Genomic DNA, 26,694 nt, shown 5'->3' on the forward strand with positions numbered 1-26,694 from the left:
TGGGTGGGGTGTCTGTGTGTTTCTGTACGCGCCCGCGTGCGCGCCTGTGCGCGTGCGTGTCTGGGGGGGGTCTTTGTGTTACTGTTGTTAGGTAATTTTGAGCGGGGCTTTCCTTGTTTTTATTTTTGGACTGGGTAGCACTTCAGGGGGCTGAGATCATCGGGTCTGGACGCTGGACCGCATTATGCCTGCTCAAAGCACTTGAGCTGTGTGGCTCTCTTACTGGCCAGGTATCAGCTTCTTGTCTCATTCTTGCTCCAGACTCGGGTGAGATTTATTTCGCCAAAACGTTAATGGCAAGAAGTTTTAGCCTCCCAGCAAGAAACCACCACCACCAGACAGAATGGAGAAGGTGCCTGACACAGGTCTTCTGCTGGCCACTACCTCTCAACCCCCACCCCCACCCCACTCCCTTAGCAGTAGGCGCTGCTGCGCACAGATGCTGGCTTATGGTCGGTCTTCCTTCCAAGTCCTCGAAGGAAGAGTTTCAGTTACGCAGACAGCTGCAGGTCTTCTCTGCGATTGTGAATGACATACTGTTTCCACCTACAGGAGTTCAAAATGCAACTCTGGGATCAGAGTATACCTAAACAGGAAGTTAGGCCCTCAGCATACACGATGCGCTTAGGGTATGGGCCAAGTAATCAGCCTTCTATTGCTGCGATGAACACCAGGAGTACAAGCAACCTGGGGAGGAAAGGGTTAATTTCATCTCACTGGCTTACCGTCCATCATGAAGGGAATTTAGAGCAGAAACTCAAGGCAGGAACTGAGCTAGAGGCCATGGACGAACACTGCTTACTGGCTTGCTCCCTATGGCTTCCGCGGTGTGCCTTTTTATGGGCCTCAGGACCTCCAGCTCAGGGATGGCATTGCCCACAGTGGGCTCCCCCATCTATCATCAGTTAAGAAAACGCCCCACACACGTGACTACAGGCCCATCTGATGGAGGCATTTTCTCAGTTGAGATTCCCCCTTCCCTGATGATTCTAGCTTATGTCAAGGTGACAAAAAACTAACCAGCCCGGTGACTAAGGCATGTTATATATTTTCTGGCATAACCAGTCTTTAGGGCTACTACCCCATCAACTACATTCTCTGCAATTTTGGAGTCCTCACATAAGGCCTTAAGAATGAGCCAGATGAGCTGGGTGTAGTGGCACATGCCTAGTAATCCCAGCACTCGGGAGGCAGAGGTAGGTGGATATCTGTGAGTTCAAGGCCAACCTGGTCTATATAGTGAGTTTTGGAACAGTCAGAGCTATATAGTGATACCATGTCTCAGGAAAAAAAAAAAAAAAAAAAAAGACTAAGCCAGAGGTGTTAGTAATAGTGGCCCAGGCCTAGGTCCTGGGTCTTGCATGAAAAGTTTACATGTGAATGTGGAAGTTGACACTCATCTGCTTCTGGCATGTATTCTTGTCTAGCACACAGTGGAAAACTAAAAACATTCCACAGACTTCCTTCCCTTTGAGTTTGGTTGGAGATCTAGAGTCTAGTGAGCAGATAATGTGCCTGAGTCTTCGAAGGTGGGGCAAGGCCAAAGCCATCTTCCTGCTATTTTTTCAATGCTTTTTGTCCGCAAGGAAGGCCCTGGTGGTGGCAGCCTTCAGAACTGCTGGTGCTGGGCCTCCTGTGCCCAGAGACTTTCAGACTCAGTCATACTGTGTTAAATCCTCAACCTTGAGGCTGTTGGAGGCGATTGGAGGGGCCCGGGGGAGTCACAGTAGGACAGGTCTGTAATTCCAGACTTCCGGAGCCTGAGGCAGCAGAATCAAAGTTTGAGGCCAGTCTAGGCTGCACAGTGAGACCCTGTTTCAAAAGTTAGTTGAGGGAGGTGATTGAATTGTCTTAGTTACGTTTCTATTGCTGTGAGAAGACACCATGCAGGTGCTGGAGCAGCAGTGGAGAACTCTCTTCTTGAAATATACATTGGGAATTTTGTGGGCTTTTGAAACCTCAGAGCCAGCTCTTAGTGATACACTTCCTCCAACAAGGCCAGACCTCCTAATCCATCCTTCACACTTCTTCCAACTAGTGTTTGAGTATGCAAATACATGAACCTATGGAGTTCATTCATGCATGCTCAGACCACCACAAATACATTTTTGTTTTAAGCAGATTGCATCCAGATCTCAGCTTCTCTAGTGGCAGCTACTGTGATATTCTTGACTATCACACACCCTGGGCAAACTCTCGATTGTGACAAAAATACATTTATTTATTTATTTATTTATTTATTTATTTATTTATTTATTTATTTATTTATTTATTTATGTATACAGTGTTCTGTCTGCATGTAGACCTGCAGGCCAGAAGAGGGCACCAGATCTCATTACAGATGGTTGTTAGCCACCATGTGGTTGCTGGGAATTGAACTCAGGACCTCTGGAAGAACAGCAGATGCTCTTAAACTCTGAGCCATCTCTCCAATCCAATAGGACATTTCTAAATGATCAATTGCTAGTGCTCTGGGATTCATCCTTGAGGGCCCAGCCTAGATCTTGCTTTTCTAACACTTCAAAACTCTCAGGATTATTCTCCATGTAGCATATCTTTCTGCTTAAAATACCTAGAGTGAACTGGGTAGAGGTGGCTCACACTTTTAATCGCAGCACATGGGAGGTATAGGCAAGCAGATCTGAGTTCGAAGCCAGCCTGGTCTACAGAGTGAGTTCCAGGACAGCCAGGGCTACACAGAGAAACCCTGTCTCAAAAAACCAAACCAAAAAAATAACAACAAAGAATACCTAGAGTGATTTCTGTTGTGTGCATGGACCCTAGAACCATCTAAACCTAAACTCCTGTTGTTTGGGGGGGGGGCTGTTTGTTGTTTGTTTTTATTTATTTGTTTTTGTTTGTTTGTTATATGGGAAGTGAAGCTATGGGGTTAGAGGTCTAGAGGCCATTTCCTCAAACTGCTCACATTTGTGTACCTGCTATATCCTAGGTCATACAGCACAAAGAATTCCCATCATGAACCTTCGCTTCACAAATAATCTTTGTCTGGAATGGTCTGTTCTATGACTTCTAAATGAAATCATGGTTCAGGGTTTGGGTCCAGCATCTCATGACTAGCCCAGGGTTTTGATCAAGAAGCTAGGCAGTGTTTCAACACGGTTTCTCGCAGGAAGTCCTGAGAGCAGGTTCCAAAGCAAATTCACCTATTGTAGTTGCCAAACTGTCTCAGGCATTTTGTAGTAACAGGATTTATTTTTCTGTCAAAACTCCCTTTAAAGTAACCGAATTCCCTTTCTCTTAGAACATGATGTATAAGGGGTAGTGGTCTAGGGTTTATTCAGTAGGCCAGTGATCTCAGGGCTCTAGATTGCTGTCTATGATTAGCCAAGTTCGACTTTTCCTCCATGAGTGAAGGCTGGCTGTTAAGGTTCCAAAACACATGATCAGCCAAAGCTTTCCCTCAACACAAATGGGCACTTAAAGACAAAAAGTTAAATTTTCCCCCTTTTCTTTCTTTTTACTAAGAAAAAATACATTAATCCATTGAGATGAATCCTTCATAGCCTAGACCAAAATCTGAAAAAGAGTAATGTTATAGAGACTGATTTAGACCAGTCCTGACTTTATCCCTAGAGCCAAGCAAACAATCCACTGTCATATCTGAACAAGTGGCTTTTAGATATACAGTAAGCCATATCTATAACTCATAAGCAACCCCAAATCTAAAAATAAGATGTTAAATGTGCAATTAAACTTTTTGCCCTTGGAAGGAAGATAGAATAAAGAGAAGCAAGAATTGGATCCCTCCTTATTTTGGTATCATTTTCTTACATTTATGTCTCTAGTGTTTTTCATCCTGAAGTCATCAGAGTCACGGGATTTAAGGAACCAAACATTGTAACCAATGCTTTCCTTTCTTAACTTGGCCTCATGTGGTCGACACACCTAGAACTCTCAGAGAAGGTCATTCTCACAAAGGGAAACATTCTTAGTCATTTCAGGAATTCTCAAGAAAAGTTTTAACCTCCTCTATGTCCTAGTCTGAATTCTTCACTGCTGATTAGGGGACCTTTTAATATGGAACCTTAGGTTGAGAACCCAGAGCTAGAATGTGGGAGGCCAGCTCCCACCTTTTCAAGGGTTCCTATGAGGAGGAGAGAGGGATAAGAAAATACTACAAAGATAGCGAAGAGGAGAAAGACAGAAACACAAAGATAGCTTTGGGAGGACCTGGGTCAATGCCCAATGGCCTTTTCCATTTTTTCAAAAGGGCTTTTTATAACAATGTCAAGGGGTGAGGCAAAAGACCTCCCCCTTGCAAGATCAAAGCACACCGCACAGCCAAGTGCAGCTCCTTCCAAACACCTGGCAACCACGCATGTGGTCAAATCACCCCCTTATGCAGCCCTGCTGGGTAAAGCAAGCTCAGATTCTCAGACCCTGAGTAAGTTCTCTTGGATCAAGCTACACAACTGTCTGGCCATGTAAAGGGACTAGTCGAGTCCCATGTAGGCTCCTCAGCCATTGATGCAACTTTCATGCGTTCCCTCTAGATTGGTTTGGTCATCTCTGCAGGTTTCCCCATCATGATCCTGATGCACTTGCTCATAGAGTCCCTCTTCTCTCTCTCTTTGACTGGACTCCTGGAGCTCTGCCTGGTGTTTGGCTGTGGGTCTCTGCATCTTCTTCCATCAGTCATTGGAGAGAAGCTCTGTGATGACAGTTAGGGTATTCACCAGTCTGATCTCTGGAGCAAGCCAGTTCAGTTCAGGCACTCTCTTCACTATTTCTAGTAGTCCAAGCTGGGGCCATCCTTGAGGATTCCTGGGAACTTCCCTAGCACTGGGTTTCTCTCGATCCCCATGATATCTCGCCTATCATGGTATCTCTTTCATTGCTTTCTCACTCCATCCCTGTTCCAGCTCAACCATCCCTTTCCCTTATTTTCTCATCCCCTATCCCCTACCCTCTATTGCCCACCCCTCACCCCAAGTTTACTCATGGAGATCTCATTCATTTCCCCTTCCCAGGGTGATCCATGCATCCCTCTTAGGGTCCTCCTTGTTAGCTAGCTTCTCTAGAGTTGTGGGTTGTTGTCTGATTATCCTTTGCTTTACATCTAGTATCCACTTATGAGTGAGTACATACCATGTTTGTCCTTCTGAGTCTGGGTTACCTCACTCAGGATGATATTTTCTAGTTCCATCCATTTGCCTGCATATTTCATGATGTCATTGTTGTTCTCTGCTGAGTAGTACTCCATTGTGTAGGGTAATGAACTCTTAAATGTATACAACACAGAGAGTATCCCAACAGTCAGTCCACTCATGCTGCTCTAACAAAATACTACAAGCTGGTTAATTATTAGTGTAATAGTAGATACTTTTTTCTCATAGTTTTAGAGACAGGAAGTTCCAAGGTATGGAACTTAGAGATTCGGTGTCTGGTAAGAGTTTGCCATTGGTTTAAAAGCCAGTACCTTCTTGCTGCATCCTCATCCTCACGTGGAGGGATGGGGGAACAATGTCACCTGACATTGCAGAATGGGAAGAGCTGTTCCTTCAGCCTCCTTTTCTACACACACACACACACACACACACACACACACACACACACACACACACACACGACAGGTCTATATACCCCTGGCTGTCCTGGAACTCTCTATGTAGACCAGATGGGTATTGAACTCACAGAGATCTGCTGGCCTCTGCCTTCTGCTGGGATTAAAGATATGTTCTAGTAGGGTGCGGTTTAAGTTCTAATGTGAGCTTAAGAGAAATAGATATATTACAAATGGTATAAAGCAATGTATGTAAAATCCCAATAAGATTCCCCCGTTAAACATTGGCCTATCCATATCACGGGGAAAAAATGTATCATTAATATTGATTGTCAACAATTGGATTGAGAATTATCTAGGAGAGTAGAAAACAGGGGTCTAACCTAATGAGCTGATTAATCTCTTGATTGGGTCTTAGAATTGTGGCATTATTAAGAGGAGGTTAAAATACGAGATAAATATGAGAGTCAGTCCAGCTGAGCATCATTCCACCCCCACCCCCAAGGGAGCTTCCCATCAGAGACTCTGATCCTCGATGGCAAAAGATCTTCACCCAAAACTCTTCTAAGAAAGAGATTTATTTGGGAAGGAGGAGTCCAGGAGAGTGGCTGCCTCTGCCAGGGTGGAGGAGGATAGCTGATAACCAAACAGGCACAGGGCTTATGTAGGGATTCTTAGGGGGTGGAGTTTGTCCAGGGAGAAGATTTTCAGGGAGGGAATGGGTCAGGTTTTGACCCCTTGAGCTTGGACAAGCTCAGATTGGCTAGATTTCGTGCTCAGGGATTGTTGGCTTTCCTGTTCAGGGATTGGTTGGTTTCATGGTCAGTTGGTCAGGGGCCGATTTGACTGTAGTTTCAGGGCCAGGGTGTATTCCTTTCACTGGCTCTGGTTTCAGGGTTAGGGTGTGTTCTTTGGCTCTGGTCTGAGGGTTAGGGTGGGTTTCTTTGGTTCTGGTTTCAGGGCCAGGGTGGGTTTCTTTGGCTGGCCCTTTTACCCTACACAGACAGAAAACTACTTCAGGTTTCCACTGGTGAATTATCTCTGGTTAGAATGTTTCCAGAGCTTACAGGCTTGACCCACATGTGCCCTGAAGTCCTTCAGCTGTGGCAGGCCAGGGGGTGGCATTGTTGGAAGCCCCAGAGGTCCTTGAGAGCATTGGCCAGGGCCTAGCGCTGACAGGTGGACCTGTATGGGAAGCAAAACTCACATGAAGGCCAGTGTCAAAGTCCTTTTACCTGTTGGGATCAGCACAGAGGCTTGAGATGCAGCATCCCTAGAGCATGGCGGTGCAGTCCCTAGGGGCCACTGTCTAGTTTCACTTCTTAAACTCTTTATGTATTTCAGTGCATGGGTCACCAGGCTCACCATGTCTTTAACTTTGGGGTATTTTGCACATTTTGACATAAATAATTTTCTGTTTTGTTTACAGTTAAAACATGTTAGGTTTGTAAATATTTTTCTTCATTTACAACAGTAATGTTCTTTAAGTCAAAACATGTTTGTTTATATTCATTTTGTCAACCAAATTGTTATTTCATAACAACATGACATGCTTTCAACGTATTTTCCAAGTTACACACACACAAAAAAAATGGCTTCACTTTCGTTCCTATCACTAACTAATGCAACAAATAAGAAGGTAGCCAGTCTTGGGGCTGGAGAGATGATTCAGCATTAAGAGTGTGTAGCATTCTTCCTGAGAACCTGAGTGGGTTCCGTGGGAGTTTGAAGGAGAATGGCCCCCTATAGGCTCATATGTTTGAATGCTTGGCCCCCAGTAAGTGGAACTACTTGGGAAGGATTAGGAGGTATGACCTTGTTAGAGAAGATGTATTACTGAAGGTTTCAGACGTCCATGCCAGGACTAGCTCCACCTCTGTCTGAAACTTGTGGATCTGATGTACACTCCCATCTAATGCTCCAGCACCACGCCTGTTTGCCTGCCTGCTGCTGTCTCCTGGTCCCCATCATGGACTCCCCTTCTGAAACTGTAAGCAAGCCTCCAGTGAAGTGTTTTCCTCTGTAAGGAAGGTGCTTACATCTTCCTGGTCCTGGTGCTTCATCACAGCAATAGAACTGTAACTAAGACAGGTTCCCAGCACCCACAGCAGGGGGCTCACAACTCTCTGTGACTCCAACTCTGTGGGATCCAGTGTCCTCTTCTGACCTCCCTGGGCACCTGCACCCATGTGCGCTAACAAGTACTCACACACACTGCAGGGGACTCCCGCACATCAGGGGCTCCTATCCCAGACCCGGATTAGGCACAAACCACACCCCAACACCTGTTTTCACACAGAGATCCTTTATTAAGTGGGGAAGAAAAGTTAAAGTGGCTGCTTTCTGACTCTGGCAGAAAACAGCAGCAAATGGCCTTGCAGGTGCAATTTTTAAGCAGAGAAGAAAGGGCTGTGTTAGAAGGGACTAGGACATGGTGGTGGTATGCCCAGATCACGGGGACCCCCAAAAGACCACCACAGAGACCAAATCCCATATGTAAACACAAGAGCCTTTACTTTCAAGCTCTGAGCTTGGTCTCTCTGTCTGTCCCCACAGCAGTGAGAGCAGAGAGCCCAAATCCCAGGGAAGGTGGGGTTTTATCATAGCAGAGGTTGGGGTGAGGGGATTTCCAGGGCTCAGGACCCTGATTGGTTGACATTTGTCTGGAGGTATAGGGAATATTTGGAATGTCAGGCATTTCCTCTTAGATGCAGGCCCTACAGGGTGGGGTCAGCTTATGGGTTTTCCTGGATCCAGGTGTTGCCTGCCAGAAGCTGTGTCTGGGCCTGTCATGGCAGCTGTGTGGTCAAGCTGTTTTGGGGCTCCCCACAGTGGTAGAGGAGATAGAGGATGAGAGAGAAGGGGAAGGGGACAAGGGACAGGGAGAAGGGATGTTTTTCTGAGAGAGACAAAGGACTGACTGCCTCTGGTTAGAGGAGACAGATGCGGCACATAGGCAAATGGTGGTTTACATAGGTAAAACGAGAAACCCTGTGTTAGGATGAGGTGTTTAGCTCTGATTGGACGGGTTAATTAGGTGAGCTAAAGGGAAATTCTGATTGCCGGACTTCAATACTTCCATAGCTGGACCTCGGTAGTCAGCCTTAGGAGGAGGAGGAAGTGGCCAAATAAGGGAATAGACTTTGGTGGCTAGCTTTAGAGATGGATGTCATCTAATGGTTTTTAGCAAGGCAGAGGGAATGGGGGAGAAGGGCAGGGCCTGCTAGAGGCAGACTCACCACCCTGGCCAGAGTCCTTTCACACACAATTTAAAACAAACTCTTAAAAGTAAAGGAAGCAACCAATCTCTGCCCATGCAAAGATCTCTCAACCGTGTTGAACTCATAGAAGGAAGCATGCTTCACTTGACATTTGCAACTTTGTAGCAGGAAGTAATTTCAGCATTGAGACTGGTTTTAAACATTAAGCTTCGGAATGGAAGGCTTGTTTAACAAATTCCTGACATTATGGAAAAGTATATTTATAGAGACTTTTCAAAGTCTGTATCACTTGTCTGTAGAAGGACAAGGATGTGGCAGGCCCATGGTCACCTGTCCCATTTGTTGGATTTAAGGATTTTGTTTCTTTTGAGGCCACGTTTCTGTCTTAGAAGTATTTGAAAACTGCTGTAAAAGATCCCTAAGCGCTTCCTCACCTGCTCTGAAAACCACAAAAACAGAAAATGATCTCATATTGCGGCAAGAAGAATTAAGTTATCCCCCCAAATTTCAGAATATAGCCAGGAAAATTATTATGGCCGAGGCAGACTATATAATTTTCTTTTCTCTAGAGCTTTAAAGTTGCACAGATTCAGTTCTAAATGGACTCAAAGTTTCACCTGGGGAAATCTTACTGTAACAATCGTAACAATGCAGAAACACAGATGAGGCAGAAATAAGTGACTCTCAGGAAATAAGGAGACTGGGATAGGGTTCCGCTGGTGACTCATTCCTGGTGTAAACACTGGAAAGTTACCTGAGCATTCCTGCCTGTGGAGTCAGCCCATTAGCCAGTACAATCTAGAAGTGATATTGCGCTGTGTGTTTCAAAGCATAACCCACAAGGGATGGTGGGAAAGGAATTAAGATGTGATAGGCCAACAGGATTTATTGTAAGAGCAGCCAAAAACTTGATAAGAATGAAGGTAAATATGTTGGGCTTAAAAAAAGGGTCAGCGATGGAAAGGTGAGAGCAGTCTGACAGCGTGGGTCCACCCTCCTGGTTCCAAGGAAAGAAAGAAGTGGAGTTACTCATCTACTTCCAAAGGTCTTCATATTCTGTGTTTCCTTCCATTCAGATCTTGTTCCTCATCCCTGAATCATCATCTTTGAAATTATAAGACATGGAGGATGAAGATAAGACAGTTAGATGTCAGGATTCAAAGCCATCCACAGGGACCAGTCACACAGCTTCTGTGCATCAAGGACCACAGGTAAGATCTCCAATCAAAGGCAGGAAATCCAGCTGTTTCCCTAAGCATACTACTATGTGTTTCCAAGCTGAGAGAATTGTTTCTCCTCACTCTTTACCAGTCAACTAACAATTTTCCCAGAAGGGCCAGGTGACACATTCCTAAAATGCTAGCATTCAAAGAGTGATGCAGAAATACTACGAGTATGGAGAGAGAGAGGGGAGAGAGAGAGAAGGAGGGGGGGAGAGAAGGAGAGAGAAAGACAGAGAGAGAGAGAGAGAGAGAGAGAGAGAGAGAGAGAGAGAGAGGAAGAGAGAGGGAGAGAGGGAGAGGAGGGAAGGAAGGAAGGAAGGAAGGAAGGAAGGAAGGAAGGAAGGAAGGGAGGAAGGGAGGAAGGGAGGAAGGGAGGAAGGGAGGAAGGGAGGAAGGGAGGAAGGGAGGAAGGGAGGAAGGGAGGAAGGGAGGAAGGGAGGAAGGGAGGAAGGGAGGAAGGGAAGGAAAGGAAAAAAGTTCTCCTCATGCTTAATCCTCATGGTCATATAGACCAGGGTGGATAATGTCTACCAGTTTCCCAATTCAGGTCATTGGTAGCTGGCCCTACCCAAGGTTGGCAACATAGCCTGTGAAACGCTGTGTGCTCCTGGCCTAAGCCCTAGGAGGATTTTTGGTCTTGCCTTCCCTGCTCTCTTTCACTCTCCCTCCCCCCCCCTCTCCCTCCTCCCCTTTCTTGAATATTGAATACTTTGCTGTATTTACCTGCTATCATCTTGAATTATTATTGATTCCCCAGGGTCCAAGGGGACTTTGCTATGTCCGGCGTGGGATATCAGGGAAAAAAAATCTACGTACACTATGTTCTTATGACTTTTAACTTTATTCCTCTAAGACAAAATCACAACAATTCAGCTATAGCTCCACCAGGCATTCAAGGCAGGAATAACTCTAGACATACCAAGCTCTATATCCGTCTACTTTATTTCTCTGGGATGAAATCCTGTCTCCATAACTGCAGTTCCGTCCAGCTCCCCAGCTCATAGCCCAGGTGATGACTAAACTCCTGTGCTTCCAGCCTCATCTTCATCCTCTGTATCCTCTTTCTCCATCTCTGCTTCTCTCTACTCCTGGCACTGAGAAAACTCTACCCGAGATCTGCTTACCCTCTATGGAACCTCTGTCTTCCTCTCTTCTCTCTCGCCATGTTGTTCTGTCTCTGTCTACAGAATATCCCTGCCTTTTCTTTCCCTGGGCCCCTCCTTCCCTGCCTCCTCAGGAATGTTGTTTGACCTCTCACCTTGATAAGTAAAAACCTCTTTTGTTCTCAAAGTGCTCTGGAGACCTACTGGGCCTCCTCAAGGTGAGGGGATGGTCTGAGCTTCATTAGCACAGGAAACAAAGCTAGGCTTCCCCTAAGCTCAGCAGGGCAGTTAGTAACTTAGTAGGTACAGCAGGTCTGGGGAGTGAACTGTTTACCAGGGCATGCATGGCTTTCATAGCAGAGGACAACCCGGAATATTAAAGACTGGGTTACACCAAATATTCATAATAAATGGCTTTGCCTTTTGACAGACCCTTGGCTGGTCAAAGTTCAGCTTTAATACACAGCTGAATCTCTATGATATATTCTTGCGGCCCTCAAGAAATTATGTCTTAATTATACCAATTTTGGGGCCTAGTATTGTACAATGTAGCTTTATGTCTATGTGACTCAATCATTTAAAATTCTAAACTAGGGACTCATTGTTAAGTATTCTCTAGTGGTTCTTGTTCTACGCACTAGCTGACTTGTTGGTAATGAAGTTGTGTGTTGCTCTATAAGCTATTGTCCTAGATTTTAATAATAGCAATTTGATTTGAAATGTGATAAGCCAATAGCTAAAAGATGCACGAAAATACAGTTTGAAAGATTTAAAAAGTTTGTTTTAAAAACAGGAGGAGAGAGTCGTGACCCTCAAAGATGGGAACGAGCCAACGGAAGACAGCAACCTGCTCAACAGTGATGAAAAAAAGCCACAGGAATTGGCAAGAGAATCCAGTCACTTGCAGAGTCTGAGACGCATACTGGCTTGCCCTCCACATGGCTGGCTGAGCAGAGTGGTAACGAATGGTGTGTATATGGCAGGGATGAACTCAGAAAAGAAAATGAAAGTCACAGTGAGAGTTCCCAAAACCATACAGCTAAAAGGACAAAAGAAATGTACTTCTTTCGTAAACTACTAGGTGGGACAGCTGACAGTGGTCGTGACTCTGCTCCACACAGTCATGTGGGGGAGTGAGTGAAAAACTCCACCATCTCCAACTGTGGTTTCGAAGGGAGCTAGTACTCTTTTGAGTCAAAAGAGCAGGGATTAGAGAACTTTTTCTAGATTTGAATAATTTCACACAATCCCTGTAGGCTCCAATGAGAACACTGTTTGTAAATGTCTGGTTACCAGAGAAGCATCATGTAAATGTTGATGTCATTACAGCGAAAGCAGTGTGACTAATATTGAACAAAACAGTGATCGCTTTATGCTTCTAATCAAATCCTGTCATTTTACAAGTTAAGAATCTTGGTTTGCAATTCAACCATTTCTTTGTAAACTTTGAGAGTTTGGGGGAGGGAGAAGGATTTATCCAGACTGTTTTGGATATTGTTTCAGTTGAGATATATTTGTCTTTTAGTTTATGAAGGTAACCTACAATGCGTTAGAAATTTGATGAGTGTATACATGTTTATAATCAGTAGTACAATTGTTTGTTCACAGAGGGGGAGAGAGAGGTAGGGGGGTTAGGAAAAGAGGGAAGGAAAGAGAGAGAGAGAGAGAGAGAGAGAGAGAGAGAGAGAGAGAGAGAGAGAGAGAGAGAGAGAGTGTGTACACGTTTGTGTGCAAACGTGCATGCATGCACTTTTTTTTTTTTTTTTTTTTTTTTTTTTTTTTTTTTTTTGGTTTTTCGAGACAGGGTTTCTCTGTGTAGCTTTGCGCCTTTTCCTGGAACTCACTTGGTAGCCCAGGCTGGCCTCGAACTCACAGAGATCCGGCATGCATGCACTTTCATGGTGAATGTTAACTGTGCAATAATACAAGAAAGAAGGGGTTGAAATTTTTCTATAAAAGTAAATTTTAAGACAGTTTTGGAAACTGTTGAGAAAAGAAAACATGATTGCAATATATGTATGGCTTTCTATGTATTGTTTCCTGAAAACCTAGGCTCAATTCTCAGTTCCCAGTTACCTTGAGAGAGAGAGAGAGAGAGAGAGAGAGAGAGTTGCTTTGTTTCAACAAAGGCTGCCTGTGTCACTCAGGACTCACGATCCTCCTGCCTCAGCCACTCCAGTGCTGGAATTGCAGCCCTGTGCCACCCACCCAACCTGAGCTAAGTTTTTGGAGCCGCACTTTAGAAGGGAGCTCTCACAGGGATTTGGTTTTTTATGTCATTTTCATACAGGACAATGAAAACAGATATAATATGTTATACTTTAGGTAGTGTATGTTTTTACTGGAAAAGTAAGATTCTGAACCAGTGTGGAAAAAAAATGTTAAACTGTTTGGAACATAGCAAACCAGCTGAAGAGGCCGCACATAATTTGATACTTCTTTTCTCCTTTATGTTATTTTTAAAGTTTTTACCACTGAAAATGTGACACATATGTTGTTTAAAAATTACAACAAAAACAGATACTGATTCCCCAAGGAATATTTAAAAATGAATAATGTGATTTAAGAACTCATTTTTATTTTTATCCTTTTTTTTAGCATTTTGTGGCATTGTATGCTTCTATATGTGCATGTATGTGTTTATGCACTAGTATGCATGTGTGTGGAGGCCAGAGGTTGATGTTGGGTCTTCCTCTATCACTCTCCACTTTATATATTGAGGCTGGTACCTCACTCTTTGCATGACTTGGCTCCCAGGCCCTGACTAGGGATTGACCTAACTGGGGAGGCGTGGATGTGAAAACACACACACACACACACACACACACACACACACACACACACACACACAGAAAAACTGAGATCAGGTGGGCTGGGCTCTCTGATGGAGAAGCTGCCGTACCTGGGGTGCTCAGCATGTTTATTATGTCCAGCTGAACACAGAACAGGGCTTATTACATGCATACAAATAAACAAGGAGTCAGGGTTATTACATACAGCTGAACAAGGAGACAGGTTTAGCTAACCTCAGTGGGAGCAGACTCTGTGGGGAGTAGTCTTCGGGCTGTGAACATCCAAGGAAAAGACTATAGTAGACACACAGTCAACATTTGCACTTGGATGGGAAGACAGCTTTGCTGTCCCTTTGAACTTCACATGGGGGAGGTTTTGCTACTCCATGGGGCTGAGGCATTGGTCCTTGACTTGGCCATTCCCAGATCAGCCACACACATTCACTGAGAATTTCACTGGCTCCCTACAGCAGGGTCTTGTTTGGGTCCACTGATTCACCTAGTGCATCTAGCCAGCTTGTTCTGGGAGCCCATGTGTGTCTGGAGCATTGGAATTACAGGTAGATTGTCGTCAGCACTCACCCGCCAGGGATCCGGACTCTCATTCTCACGCTTGCTCGGCAAACACTTTACTCACTGAACACTCTCTCCAGCCTGAGAACTCACTTTTAAATTTAGAATTGTTGAGAAACATTCCGGGAAAGTGAGGCCTGCTGAGGGCTCCTGGTAGATAAGCATGTGCTCACTGTTTCCCTACATTTCTACTTCTGAGGTTGGTGGCTTTGTTCTGTATTCGCTCCTGTGCCGTTTAACATAATACACAAACTCTTCTGGGGAAGTAATTGTTACACGAAAGGTATGCTTTTCCAAAAGCTTAAATGACAAGCAAATTATTGAATAATTTAAACCTGATTTAGAGATACCTTATAGAGATACCTTATAAATATACACGTAAGTAACATTTACAGTTGTATTTCAGGTATTGGGAATGAAAGGAGAGTTAGAGACTTTTAAAGTGATCTTAGCATGGAAAAATGAGAACTCTTACCTCTATCAGTGGAATCATTGAAAAGTTCAGTTTATGCTTTAATAAAGTCAGATGTAACAGCTGGCAAGTCGTGTCCTCCATCCTGCCTGTAACATTTTCTGGTCATCTTAGCTTGTGTACACCATTGGAAAATACTCAAAGTGCCGTAGATATTTCACTGGGATAAGTGCTTACATCTCTGGAAAAAAAAATTGAGAGGTTTTAGAAAAGGGGGCCTTAGTTTGGTCACTGGGTTAATTACCTTTTTCATTTTGTGGTAACATAGCAATAGATCATTTTCTTAACTTTTTTAAGTGTGATAATTCTGAGCAAACATTGACGGTCGAAGAAGTGATGGTTAATGTTTAATTCAAGGCAGACCTAGATACTGGAGTATAACTAGAGTGCAAATATTCTCAAGTTTCTACTAAGAGAGCAAAGACGTGATTGTTCTCTGTAATATTAATTGTTCCTGTGCTGCAAGATGGTGGTTCCTTCTAGCACTGTGAAGGGAAATGGGACTGAGAATGGGCAACAGGTGTACTCAAAGGTGCCGTGAATTCCTCCAGGTCTTAAACTAGGTGGCAGGCACCTTGTTGCTTGCATCATCGTATCATTTATAACTTATGGTTATAAACATTTGCATATGGATTCAATGTTTATTTAAAAATAATTTCAGAATACAATAAAGTTTGCATATAACAGTTTCCCTGGTGTTTTGGTTTTTATTTTTGTGGGTTTTTTTTTCTTTAGGTACCATGGTTGTTCTCCTGTGGGCTGTGGTGTGGTCAGTTACCGGGCCCGAGTGTCTTCCTGGAGGAAATCTGTTTGGAATCATAATCCTATTCTATTGTGCTGTCACCGGAGGCAAAATTTTTGGACTCATTAAGTTACCAACCTTGCCTCCTCTGCCTCCTCTTCTTGGTAAGTGCTAAATGCTTCCTGATTTCCTCGAAACAAATGATAGCTTTAAAAAACACTCCAGCCGGGCGGTGGTGGCGCACGCCTTTAATCCCAGCACTCGGGAGGCAGAGCCAGGCAGATCTCTGTGAGTTCGAGGCCAGCCTGGGCTACCAAGTGAGTTCCAGGAAAGGTGCAAAGCTACACAGAGAAACCCTGTCTCGAAAAACCAAAAAAAAAAAAAAAAAAAAAAAAACAAAACAAAAAAAAAAACAAAAAACACTCCAGAAAGCTTTGGGAAATTGAAGAATAAAATATTTCAGTATTTGCTATCCTGGAGACAAAAGCCAAATTTTAATTTAAAAAAATTAGTGTGTGTGTGTGTGTGTGTGTGTGTGTGTGTGTGTGTGTGTGTGTGTGTGCGTGCAAGCTAAGCCATCTCTCTGGCGCCAGTTGTTAAAGGAGTTTTGTGAGCCAGTTGTAGATGTGTTGATTTTTTTTAAATTAAGTAGTACAAATTTACAATTAAATAGTTTACATGTGAGAAGCAGTGTGTCACTTCCCAAGTATTTTTACTATATTTCCTCTTATCTAAGCTCTTGAGATTATGGCTATGCCATTTAAAGATGTGCCTCTGCCCATTTTTTTCTTTCTGAACTCTATAAACAGTAACTTCATGTGGACACACTAATATCCGCTATACTAGAAGTGTCTGTGATGCAGAAATCAATAAATGCTGCAAGGTGGGGCTTGTTAAAGTTGTTTTGTTTGGGTTTGGGTTTGTGTGGTGGCCCACAGAGGCTTCCTAGTGAGACCTTAGTCAGGGTCAGAGAATCTGAAGTTGCTTTACCCAGCAGGGCTGCATAATAGGATAATTTAGCCAAAGGCATGGTTACCAGGTGCTTGGAAGTGTCTGCCTTCACATGTTTGCTGCTGCCATCTTTCTCTGGTGTCTGGCATGGTGTGAATGGATGCGGGGAGATCATCACGGCCTGTAATGTAGTGTGTTTATCTCATAGAAATATCCCATCCTACTGGCATTTTTGCCTGTGGACTATTATGAAGATGGTTTCTTCTTAATTGATAGATACTGTCTAATTGGTAATAACAATGGTAGTTTAAATAGTATTTTGATGATTAAAAATAAAACAAGGAAGTATCACACAGATAGAACACACGAGTTTCTATTGAGGAGCCATATAGACTGTGGCTTAGGTTAATGATTAAGAAAAACAATTGAGTCCCAGTAGCCCAGCTATCTTAAATTCTTTTAATCTTAATGTTGGGAGATGTGTTCACAGGTTTCAGAGTATATCACAGCTGAAACAAAGCTTTGAAAATAACTTAAAGTTAGACTAAGATGTTTTGTTCAATAGCTTTGAGGAGAAAAACCCAAGATGACATTCTAGTTTTAGAAAGGCACATAGTTGAGTGAGGAACTCTTTAAGGTCAGGGAACAAGAACAAAGCAGCCCAATTATCATTAGCTGACTTGCCTTTTTTGCTGGGATTGGTTGATGACCAAAGGTGGTGATTAGTTCCTTTTACCCATTTCTGGTCTCAATCACCTGCTATAAGGAACTATGAGTGGGTATGTACCCTAAAGATTTAAAGTAGAGCTGACTGATTCTTTTTTCATATATAAAAGTTTAGGTTTGTGATTCCTTTAAGATTCCTTATAAGATTACCTTTCAAGATAAGTAATAAAGTGATTGGTCCTTTCTTTGTAACCACAAAACACAGCCTGGCAGTAAGAGAATACCTTGCTTGCCTACACTGGTAATCTATAACCAGTTGCTTGGATATGAATGTACATAGGTTTTGAGACAACTTGTTTTTCACTTGTAATATGTAAAATGTTTAATCATGTAAGAGATATGAAAAACATGCTGTTTTTTACTTGTATTCATTGTACTCATTCACTTGAAAAATGGAATGTAACAACATAATTTTTATATTGCTTGGAAGATTTTGTTGGGGTATATAAACTGTAAGGGAAAAAAATAGTTAGAAGTAAGGAAAAGGAAAATGGGAGAATGTCTTTCTGTACACTGCGAATTTGTATTGCTCTGATTGGTTGATAAATAAAGCCATTTGGCCTATGGCAAGGCAGCTTAGAGGCAGGCAGGAAATCCAAAGGAGAGACAGGAAGAAGGCAGGAGGAGAGGCCAGTGAGCCGCCCAAGGAGCAACATGTAATGGGATGCAGGTAAAGCCATGGAACATGTAGTGATACATTGATTAATAGTTATGAGCTAATTTAAGACATAAGAGCTAGCTAGCAAAAGGCTTGAGCCATGGCCATGCAGTTATAATTAATATAAGCCTCTGTGTGTTTACTTGGGTCTGAGTGGTTACAGGACCAGGCGGGACACAGGAATTTTATAAGTGGCTGTGGGACCTTGGTGCCGGGCGAGCACAGGAAAACTTCAGCTACACTGGGCCCCCTTAGTCACCTGTCTTTCCACAGTCTCATACCGTCAGGGTTGTTGTTCCTCTGAAGGCAGAGAGCTTGTTGCTATATTACAGTTCCTAGCATTCATCTCTATAAACAGAACTCATAGTCTTCTGTCTACATATGATTCCATGTTCATTATCTTGTATGAAATAATAAAGAGATGTGGTAAATGGTGAGCGGTAAATAAAGGAAAAAGCACTGTCTGGTATGGCAGGGCCGTGTCCAGTTACCATAATTGTCTTCCAAACCTTTATAAAGTGTGTTACGTGTATCTTACTAAATGGTCTCCTGTGAACGTAAATAGAATACATATAAGTATTTATTGATAACTCAGGTAACCCGACATTGCAAATAATTTTAGGAGCTGTTTGCACTCAGGGATAATTGAACTGACATTGGATTAAAGCATCTTATTTGGGATTTGATCATTATTCCCTGTAAACGCTATCCTTTGTGTGTCCCTCCTATAATCAATTATTTGGACAATATTAATTATTCTAATCATTTTACATATGAAGTATTTCTTTGATCCTTTTATTTATTATACTTTTTAAATTATGTGTTTAACTTTATTTCATCCAAAGACTAAGCATAAGGAAAAACTACATTGTAGTCTCTATCACATGTAAAGTGATTGAAAAAAATCTCCTTGTTTGAAAACTAGTCCTGTTTGACTGATCCGTTCCAGGCATGCTGCTTGCTGGGTTTCTCTTGAGAAATGTCCCAGTCATCAGTGATAATGTCCGGATCCAGCAGAAGTGGTCTTCTTCTTTGAGAAGCATAGCCCTTTCTGTCATTTTGGTTCGTGCTGGCCTCGGTCTGGACCCAAAGGTATGGAGTATGAATTTCTAATTATTGAATAGTAAACATATTCTTCTGATATTACAAGTGTTTATAATATTAAGCTTCAGGAAGAGAATGGACAATGCACATGACAATCTCAGGAAGAGGGAGGAGTTTTTGCCAAGCAGGGCCATTGTCCTCTCACCCTGTGCCTCACAGGAATCCCAATGTTCCGGTACTATGTTTTGGAGGAACAGGTGTTACTGTGGAGCGGGAAACACAGATATCAGTCATAGTGAGAGGTACTGATTATGGGGAAACAGTGTGTCAAGTCCAATACGTGTATACTAAATATCATACAACATGGGCTAACAATATAGGGCTAACTATATTGGCTCAGGGAACTGCCTTTCAAATGGAATGCGTCTTAGGCATGCTTTTTTTTTTTTTTTTTGGATTTTTGAGACAAGGTTTCTCTGTGTCCTTTGGTGCCTGTCCTGGATCTCACTCTGTAGCCCAGGCTGGCCTGGAACTCACAGAGATCCTCCTGGCTCTGCCTCCCAAGTGCTGGGATTAAAGGTGTACACCACCACCACCTGGCTCTTAGGCATGCTTTTTTTTTTTAATTCTATTTTACAATATAATTTAATTCTACATATCAGCCACGGATTCCCTTGTTCTCCCCCCTCCCGCCCCTCTCCCCTTCCCACAAGCACACCCCCCATTCCCACCTCCTTCAGGGCAAAGACTCCCCCGAGGATTGAGATCAACCTGGTAGACTCAGTCCAGGCAGGTCCAGTCCCCTCCTCCCAGGCTGAGCCAAGCGTCCCTGCATAAGCCCCAGGTTTCAAACAGCCAACTCATGCACTGAGCACAGGACCTGGTCCCACTGCCTGGATGCCTCCCAAACAGATCAAGCCAATCAACTGTCTCACCTATTCAGAGGGTCTTAGGCATGCTTTTTAAAATGCTCTTTACCCATATACCTCTGAATGTGCAATGTGAATGCCTTTGGAGACAAACATCCTCATCTGGCCTGATTCTGGGACTGCAGGCCACAAGTCAAACGGGTAGTCAGACAGTATATGGGTTATAAACACAGACTCCGAAGTCACCCGTGTGACTGTAAACTTGGCCCCAACCCTCACCAATTTCATGGACTGAGGCCACTCACTCTAACTTGTGCCTTCTTACCTGGTAGCACCTATAAAGAGGAGCAGAAGTTGCCTGTTGCAGGCTGTCTGTGAGGACTGGGTCCACTGTCTCCCAAACACATAGTGTGCAGAAATGCCTGCTGCATAAAACTAGCTGAGAAACCATGATGACCAAGCATGGTCTGAGAAAGCGCCAGAGGTCATATCGTCCACACGTTGAAAGAACATAATATGTGCACCCTTATTTTTCAGGCGCTGAAGAAACTGAAGGGCGTGTGTGTACGACTGGCCGTGGGTCCCTGCGTTGTGGAGGCGTGTACTTCTGCGCTCCTTTCCCACTTCTTGATGGGTTTGCCTTGGCAGTGGGGCTTCATACTGGGGTAATGATCTTTTTTTTTTTCTTTTCATATGAAGGTATCAAGGGGCACTTGGAACTTCCTGGTTCCATTTAAGAATGTAAAATAACACTGTCTTGGGAGGACCATAGAACATATCATAGGCACTGCAGCCCAGTCTAAAGAGTCTGGCTTTAAGACACAGTTTGTGCCCCCGTAGTTGCTACCCTCAAAATGACTGCGGTAATCTGAACTCGTGAAGTTCAGTTTTTTCCCCTCTATGCCCATGCCTCGAAGTTGGCTGCTGGATCCCACCCAGAGCCTCCATAAGCAGCTGGAACCATTGGTTTCCTCCTGCCACCAGTGACTTGACGGCTCTTCTACACGTTCTTTCTAGTGTCATGTTTTCACATCCAGTGGTGAGAGCCATGAGACATGCACATGTTAAAAGTACATAGCAAGAATTTAGTGTTTATGTATGGGCATGAAGACATTATCACATGTCAGAAGTAGGACTCAGGGTCCACCACCTAGATTCCAGCTCCAGTTCTGTGATTTCCAGTTATCCGGTCTCTCTGTGCCTTGATGTCCTTACTTGTATCTATTTCGTAGTGTTATAGTGCTGATGAAATGAGTTCCTTTTTTTTTTTTTTTTTTAAATGGTTTTTCAAGACAGGGTTTCTCTGTGTAGCTTTGGTGCCTGTCCTGGATCTCACTCTGTAGACCAGGCTGGCCTCGAACTCACAGAGATCTGCCAGGCTCTGCCTCCCGAGTCCTGGGATTAAAGGCGTGCGCCACCATGCCCGGCCCTGAAATGTGTTCTTATGTGTGAGGTCCTCACAGTGGGTGTTCAGAGCATAGTGAATATGTAAAATGCTCCCCAGCCTTACACCTGTTGCTATTCCTAGCTCACTGTCCCTGTCTTCATAGCCTCCTCCTTCAGATCTGTTGTCCTACTTCACATCTGAAGACCTAACTGAAGCCCTGTTGCAGCTGAGAATGCCCATGATAATTTTTCACACCTTAAAACATGACTGGTATATATGTTTTTTTTTTTTTTTAAAAAGCACCTACTATGGCATAATTCCATTACTGACTCAATATCTCTCATGCTACATACAATTTAGGCAACCTGGGTCATTGCCAACAGACTGTCCATTATTATACTTCAAAAAGCAGTGTTTTATAGACCTTTCTGTATACGTGTTTCTGATTTGGTGTTTCTGGGCTGTTTGAGAGACTGCAGTCATCCAAAGCCTAACCTTTAAAGGTATAGAAAAAAGGGAGGCATTGTTATGAAGGCTGAGGTCGTCATAGTGCGCAGCTTCCTTAGACCACGGTGTCTGACATCCAGCTGCTCAGTTTTGTCATAGGTGCGGTGTCTCCAGCTGTCGTGGTCCCTTCAATGCTCCTTCTGCAAGAAGGAGGCTACGGTGTTGAAAAAGGTGTTCCAACTTTACTCATGGCCGCCGGCAGCTTTGATGACATTTTGGCCATCACTGGCTTCAACACATGCTTGGGTGTGGCCTTTTCCACAGGTAATCTCACCTGTCCAGAGCATGCTGTTCTCTTGTTCCCTTGAGTTCAAGTGTTCAAACCAAGATGTGATTGCTTAAAGTAACGCCTGTGAGGAAGGGGCTGCATCTTTCCGCGGAGCCATCACCAAACGGAGGCTGCCTGTCTCCCCGATCGTTGGCCGTAGAGATGTAGTACAGGAGAGGCGGGTACAGGGTAATGAGGCTTACAGAGAGTCATTTCTTCTCGGAGAGGTCTAGGGAAGTTGAAGTGTAGAAACCACACAAAGGTGAGGGAGATTTTGCCATAGGCACACACCAGACAGTAGTCCCGGTGGGAAGGGCACTGTGAGTCTAAAATGGGAGCATTCTCTGTCCTCGGCTTTTTGTCAGCCCCTTGTAAATTAGTCTCCTGTACAGTTTTACAGTGTTACTTTCTTGTTCTGTGACTAACGGGTGTTCCCTGCGTCCCTGGGAAGATCTAATAGGTAATCGTCTTTAGTCGAACTCTACAATCGCAGGCAAAGCTACTTTCCTACCGCTGCCCTTGTGGGAACCTTTAGAGCATCAATTCTCAGCCTTAGCTAGACAGTACCGTTACCCAGGGCGCTTTATTTATTTATTAATGTAGACACTGCCGTAGACCAATTAAAATAGGCACCCTTGGGAATGGAAGCCAGTGTAGCCATGGCGAGGAACCATGGCTTCAGAGCAACAGGGTTTGCCTTAGGGTCACAGAGGAGGAGGCAGGGAGAACAGAAGGTGGATAGGAATTCTTAGAGGAGTCTGTTTGGGGCTTTCCACAGCTTGAGAATCTTCCTGGCTGACTCTGTAACTCTTTTCTGTCACCTCTGCCAGCCCCTTAAGGCCTGTTTGCAAGAGGTTTTGAATTTGAACCTGCCTAGATTTCCTGGTAGAACCCAAGAATTTTTGTTTGTTTTAAACAATGTTTTACCATACAAGAAGCTGAAAGTATTAGTTACATTCTAGATTCTTGGGTACAGTCTTCTCTACCACCACCACCACCACCACCACCACCACCACCACCACCCTCTTTTTTTTTTTTTTTTTTTTCCAGACAGGGTTTCCCTGTGTAGCTCTGTCTGTCCTGAAACTTGATCTGTAGACCAGGCTGGCCTCGAACTCAGAGATCTGCCTGCCTCTGCCTCCTGAGTGCCAAGGTTAAAGGCATGTGCCATCACCACCTAGCGTGTAGTACATTCTTTCTTGAAACAGCTGGAGCGTGATACATCACGGATGGGCATTTTGTTTTATGTCTAGTAGATAGAGCTGGGAACAGAACCTAGGGCCTTGTTCATGTCAGGCAAGTGTTCTGCTCACCCAAATCCCCAGCAGTTCAGCAGGGCACCTTCGACAAGCACACTACTCACCTTCCAGAAAAGCTGTCTTTCCAAGGAAAATTATGTAAAATTATATATATATATATAAGAGAAATGCTTATTGTATCAATAAGAAACCACATCAACTGGTTGGTACCCTTTGTCTCAAGGCAGTTGAAAAATGGCTTTATGAGCTGGAGAGATGGCTCTGGGCTTAGGAACACTTGCTGTTCTTGCAGAGGATCCAGGTTCAATTCCCAGTACCCACATAATGGCTCACAACCCTCTGTAACTCCTGTTCTAGGGGATTTGCTACCCTCTTTAGGCAGGGACACATGTGGTATGCAGACAAAGTACCCATACATATAAAATAAACATGAAAAGAAAAGAAAAATGTCCTTTGAATGAAAAGAGGAAAGAAAAGGGACATAAAAAAATAAAAAGCTCCTGGGTATGGTAGAGGAGAAAGTTTATTATAGATAAGCAGGAGAGCGTAGCCAGGGGCAGACACAGCTGGGAGAATCCAGAGTGGGCATGGCCAGGCTGAGCTGGCTGTGGGGAGAAGGAAAGGGAGAGGGGAGAGAGGTTTAATTACAAGTTAATTTTGGTCCTTACACAAACCGACTCTGAATGATGAATTTTATCTTTCATAATTTGGTAGTCTTAAGAAAACCATTAAGTAAGTAAACCTATGAAAAGTATCTTAAGTCACACCTTGTTTTGGTTTTGAAAGTCTTATCCAACAATGTTTTTCTTCTTCTTAAAAGATAGCAGTTTTTTGTTTGTTTGCTTGATTTTTCTGTTTTTTTGTTTTTTGTTTTTTTTTTCAAGAAAGGGTTTCTCTGTAAAGCCCTGCTGTCCTGGGCTCTGTAGACCAGACTGACCTTGAACTCAGAGATCCTCCTGCCTCTGCCTCCTAAGTGCTGGGACTAAAGGTGTGTGACACCACACCTGGCTAGAAGCATTTTAATCGATATTTAAAGTCATCTATATTAAAAATGTGGGGAGTAGAATGTACCAGGCTTTGCTGACTCCCCATGGGAGGCCTTACCCTTTTGGAGGAGGGCATGGGGAGGGTGGAAACACTGTTGGGTGAGCAGGAGGAGGGATGAGAGGGGAATCTGTGGTTGGTATGTAAAATAGTTTAAATAAAACAACAATAACAACAAAAATATGGCGAGTATAGGGCTGGAGAGACGCTCAGCAGTTAAGAGAACGGCTGCTCCTCCAAAATATCCAGTTTTGATTTCCCCATGGCAGCTCACAACTGTCTGTAACTCCAGTGCCAGGAGATATAAGGCCTTCTGGCCTCTTTGGGCACCGCATGCATGTGGTGCACAGACAGACATCCAGGCAAAACACCCATGCACATAAAATAATAATTTCTAAAAATGTGGAGCATAGGAAATGTCTGTAAGAACTCCCTTCTGCTTGGCTATGTGATCTAACTTGATGTTAGACTAAAGCTTGTCTATTAATGGATTTAGAGTCTTGGCTGAAGTTTTTCTTTCCATGTGTTTTTCAGGGTCTACAGTTTTTAACATCTTCAGGGGCATTTTGGAGGTGGTAATTGGCATGGCTACTGGATCTTTCCTTGGGTTTTTTATACAGTACTTTCCAAGCAGTGACCAGGTAAAAGAAGCAATCTGAGAAAACCGTGCTGTAAACTGCCAGTGGAAGAGACTTCTAGAGCACCTTCCTCAAAGCTGGATGTGCCGGACATAGTTGAGGAAATGGTCCCTTTTTTAAACTGCTGGTTGCTCTCTGTTGGTGCCATGTATGAGACTGAGGGACAGCTACACACATGGAGTCCTCATGCTGCTCTGGAACTTCCTATCTATAATTGTATTATGGGCTCTTATATAATTAATATAAATATATAACATATTTGTATGTAATACATAATATAGAATTTCTATGTACATTTCAAATTTCATTGTAAAATAATATTAGTTGCAAAATAATAGGATATGTACATTTTCAGAAGGTGTGTAGTATTCAACTAAATCAAGACTTATTGTGGAGTTTTGTACCCAGTTTAGTATCAAAATACTTTAAATTCTAGTGCTGTCAAGCAGATAAGACTTCCAACACCTCATCATATAGTCAAACATCTCTCTTCAAGATCAACTTTCTTAATGAGAAGCAAAAGCTTTTTCTTTTCACTCTCCTAATTCTTCTAATATTAAAAAAGCATGTGGAGCCGGGCGTTGGTGGCGCACGCCTTTAATCCCAGCACTCGGGAGGCAGAGCCAGGCGGATCTCTGTGAGTTCGAGGCCAGCCTGGGCTACCAAGTGAGTTCCAGGAAAGGCGCAAAGCTACACAGAGAAACCCTGTCTCGAAAAAAAAAAAAAGCATGTGGAAATGCTATCTTTATAAAATTTACATTATTTTGGAAATTCAGAACATTCATAATGGCATTGGAAATTTCACTAAAGCAAGTATTGTATGCAGAATATTTTTGTTTCCATCTAAATCCTAAGTATAGAATAATCAATCATTAAAAATTAGTTACTTGAAATTATTGAGCTGATCAACTTTTCTTTCCTCCAGGACAACCTTGTGTGGAAGCGAGCCTTCCTGGTTCTGGGCTTTGCTGTGCTAGCTGTGTTCAGCAGTGTTTATTTTGGCTTCCCAGGGTCAGGAGGACTGTCCACACTGGTCATGGCTTTCCTTGCAGGCATGAGATGGAGTGACAAGAAGGTGAACCTCATTGTAATTTCATCTGCTCATGACTCCTTTTTAATAAAATTCCTTCTTTTCAGATCTTTCTTAATGTCATACTAACAAACTTTTTCATCATAAGAACCATTTTCTATACATACACAAGTGTATACCCAGTGTCCATATGCATATGCCTTTCTCCCATACACACCAATCATTATATGACTTAATGTCTTTGCTTAAAATACACTACAGTCATATGATCACAGTCCATCCCTACTCCTATATAGATGCAGGGCATTGTACTAGATGGCTGGACCACATTTAATGTAACCAACTTTCTGTCTCTCTCTCTCTCTCTCTTTCTCTCTTCCTCCCTCCCTCCCTCTCTTCTTCCTTTCCTTGTGGTGATATTTTATTTGTGGTGAAATGTGGTGATATTTTATTTGTATGTTAATAAATAAAGTTTGTCTGGATATCAGAGGACATAGCCAGCCATAAACAAAAGTCAGGCAGTGGTAGCACACGCCCTTAATCCAATCACAAGGCAGAGTCTCTGTGTGTTCAAGTCCACACTAGGGAACAGCCAAGCGTGGTGACACATGCCTTTAATCCCAGTACCAACCATAGAGAACTGGAGGTCTGTACAGACAGGCA

The 26,694-nt window shown here is 43.4% G+C and overlaps 1 protein-coding gene across 1 annotated transcript in view; it reads left to right on the plus strand.

Annotated features, from left to right (window-relative positions):
- Slc9b2 (solute carrier family 9 member B2) overlaps window positions 1–26,694 on the plus strand; it is a 40,797-nt gene that overhangs the window by 405 nt on the left and 13,698 nt on the right. The window contains exons 2-9 of the mRNA XM_006970346.4: window positions 9,822–9,956; window positions 11,865–12,039; window positions 15,644–15,814; window positions 18,935–19,077; window positions 20,436–20,563; window positions 21,881–22,056; window positions 24,898–25,004; window positions 25,927–26,076. Coding sequence (XP_006970408.1) covers window positions 9,867–9,956; window positions 11,865–12,039; window positions 15,644–15,814; window positions 18,935–19,077; window positions 20,436–20,563; window positions 21,881–22,056; window positions 24,898–25,004; window positions 25,927–26,076 — 1,140 coding nt within the window. The 5' untranslated portion in view covers window positions 9,822–9,866. The remainder of the gene's footprint in view (window positions 1–9,821; window positions 9,957–11,864; window positions 12,040–15,643; window positions 15,815–18,934; window positions 19,078–20,435; window positions 20,564–21,880; window positions 22,057–24,897; window positions 25,005–25,926; window positions 26,077–26,694) is intronic.

This window comes from Peromyscus maniculatus, chromosome 6, assembly GCF_049852395.1.
Source record: "Peromyscus maniculatus bairdii isolate BWxNUB_F1_BW_parent chromosome 6, HU_Pman_BW_mat_3.1, whole genome shotgun sequence".
NCBI lineage: Eukaryota > Metazoa > Chordata > Mammalia > Rodentia > Cricetidae > Peromyscus > Peromyscus maniculatus.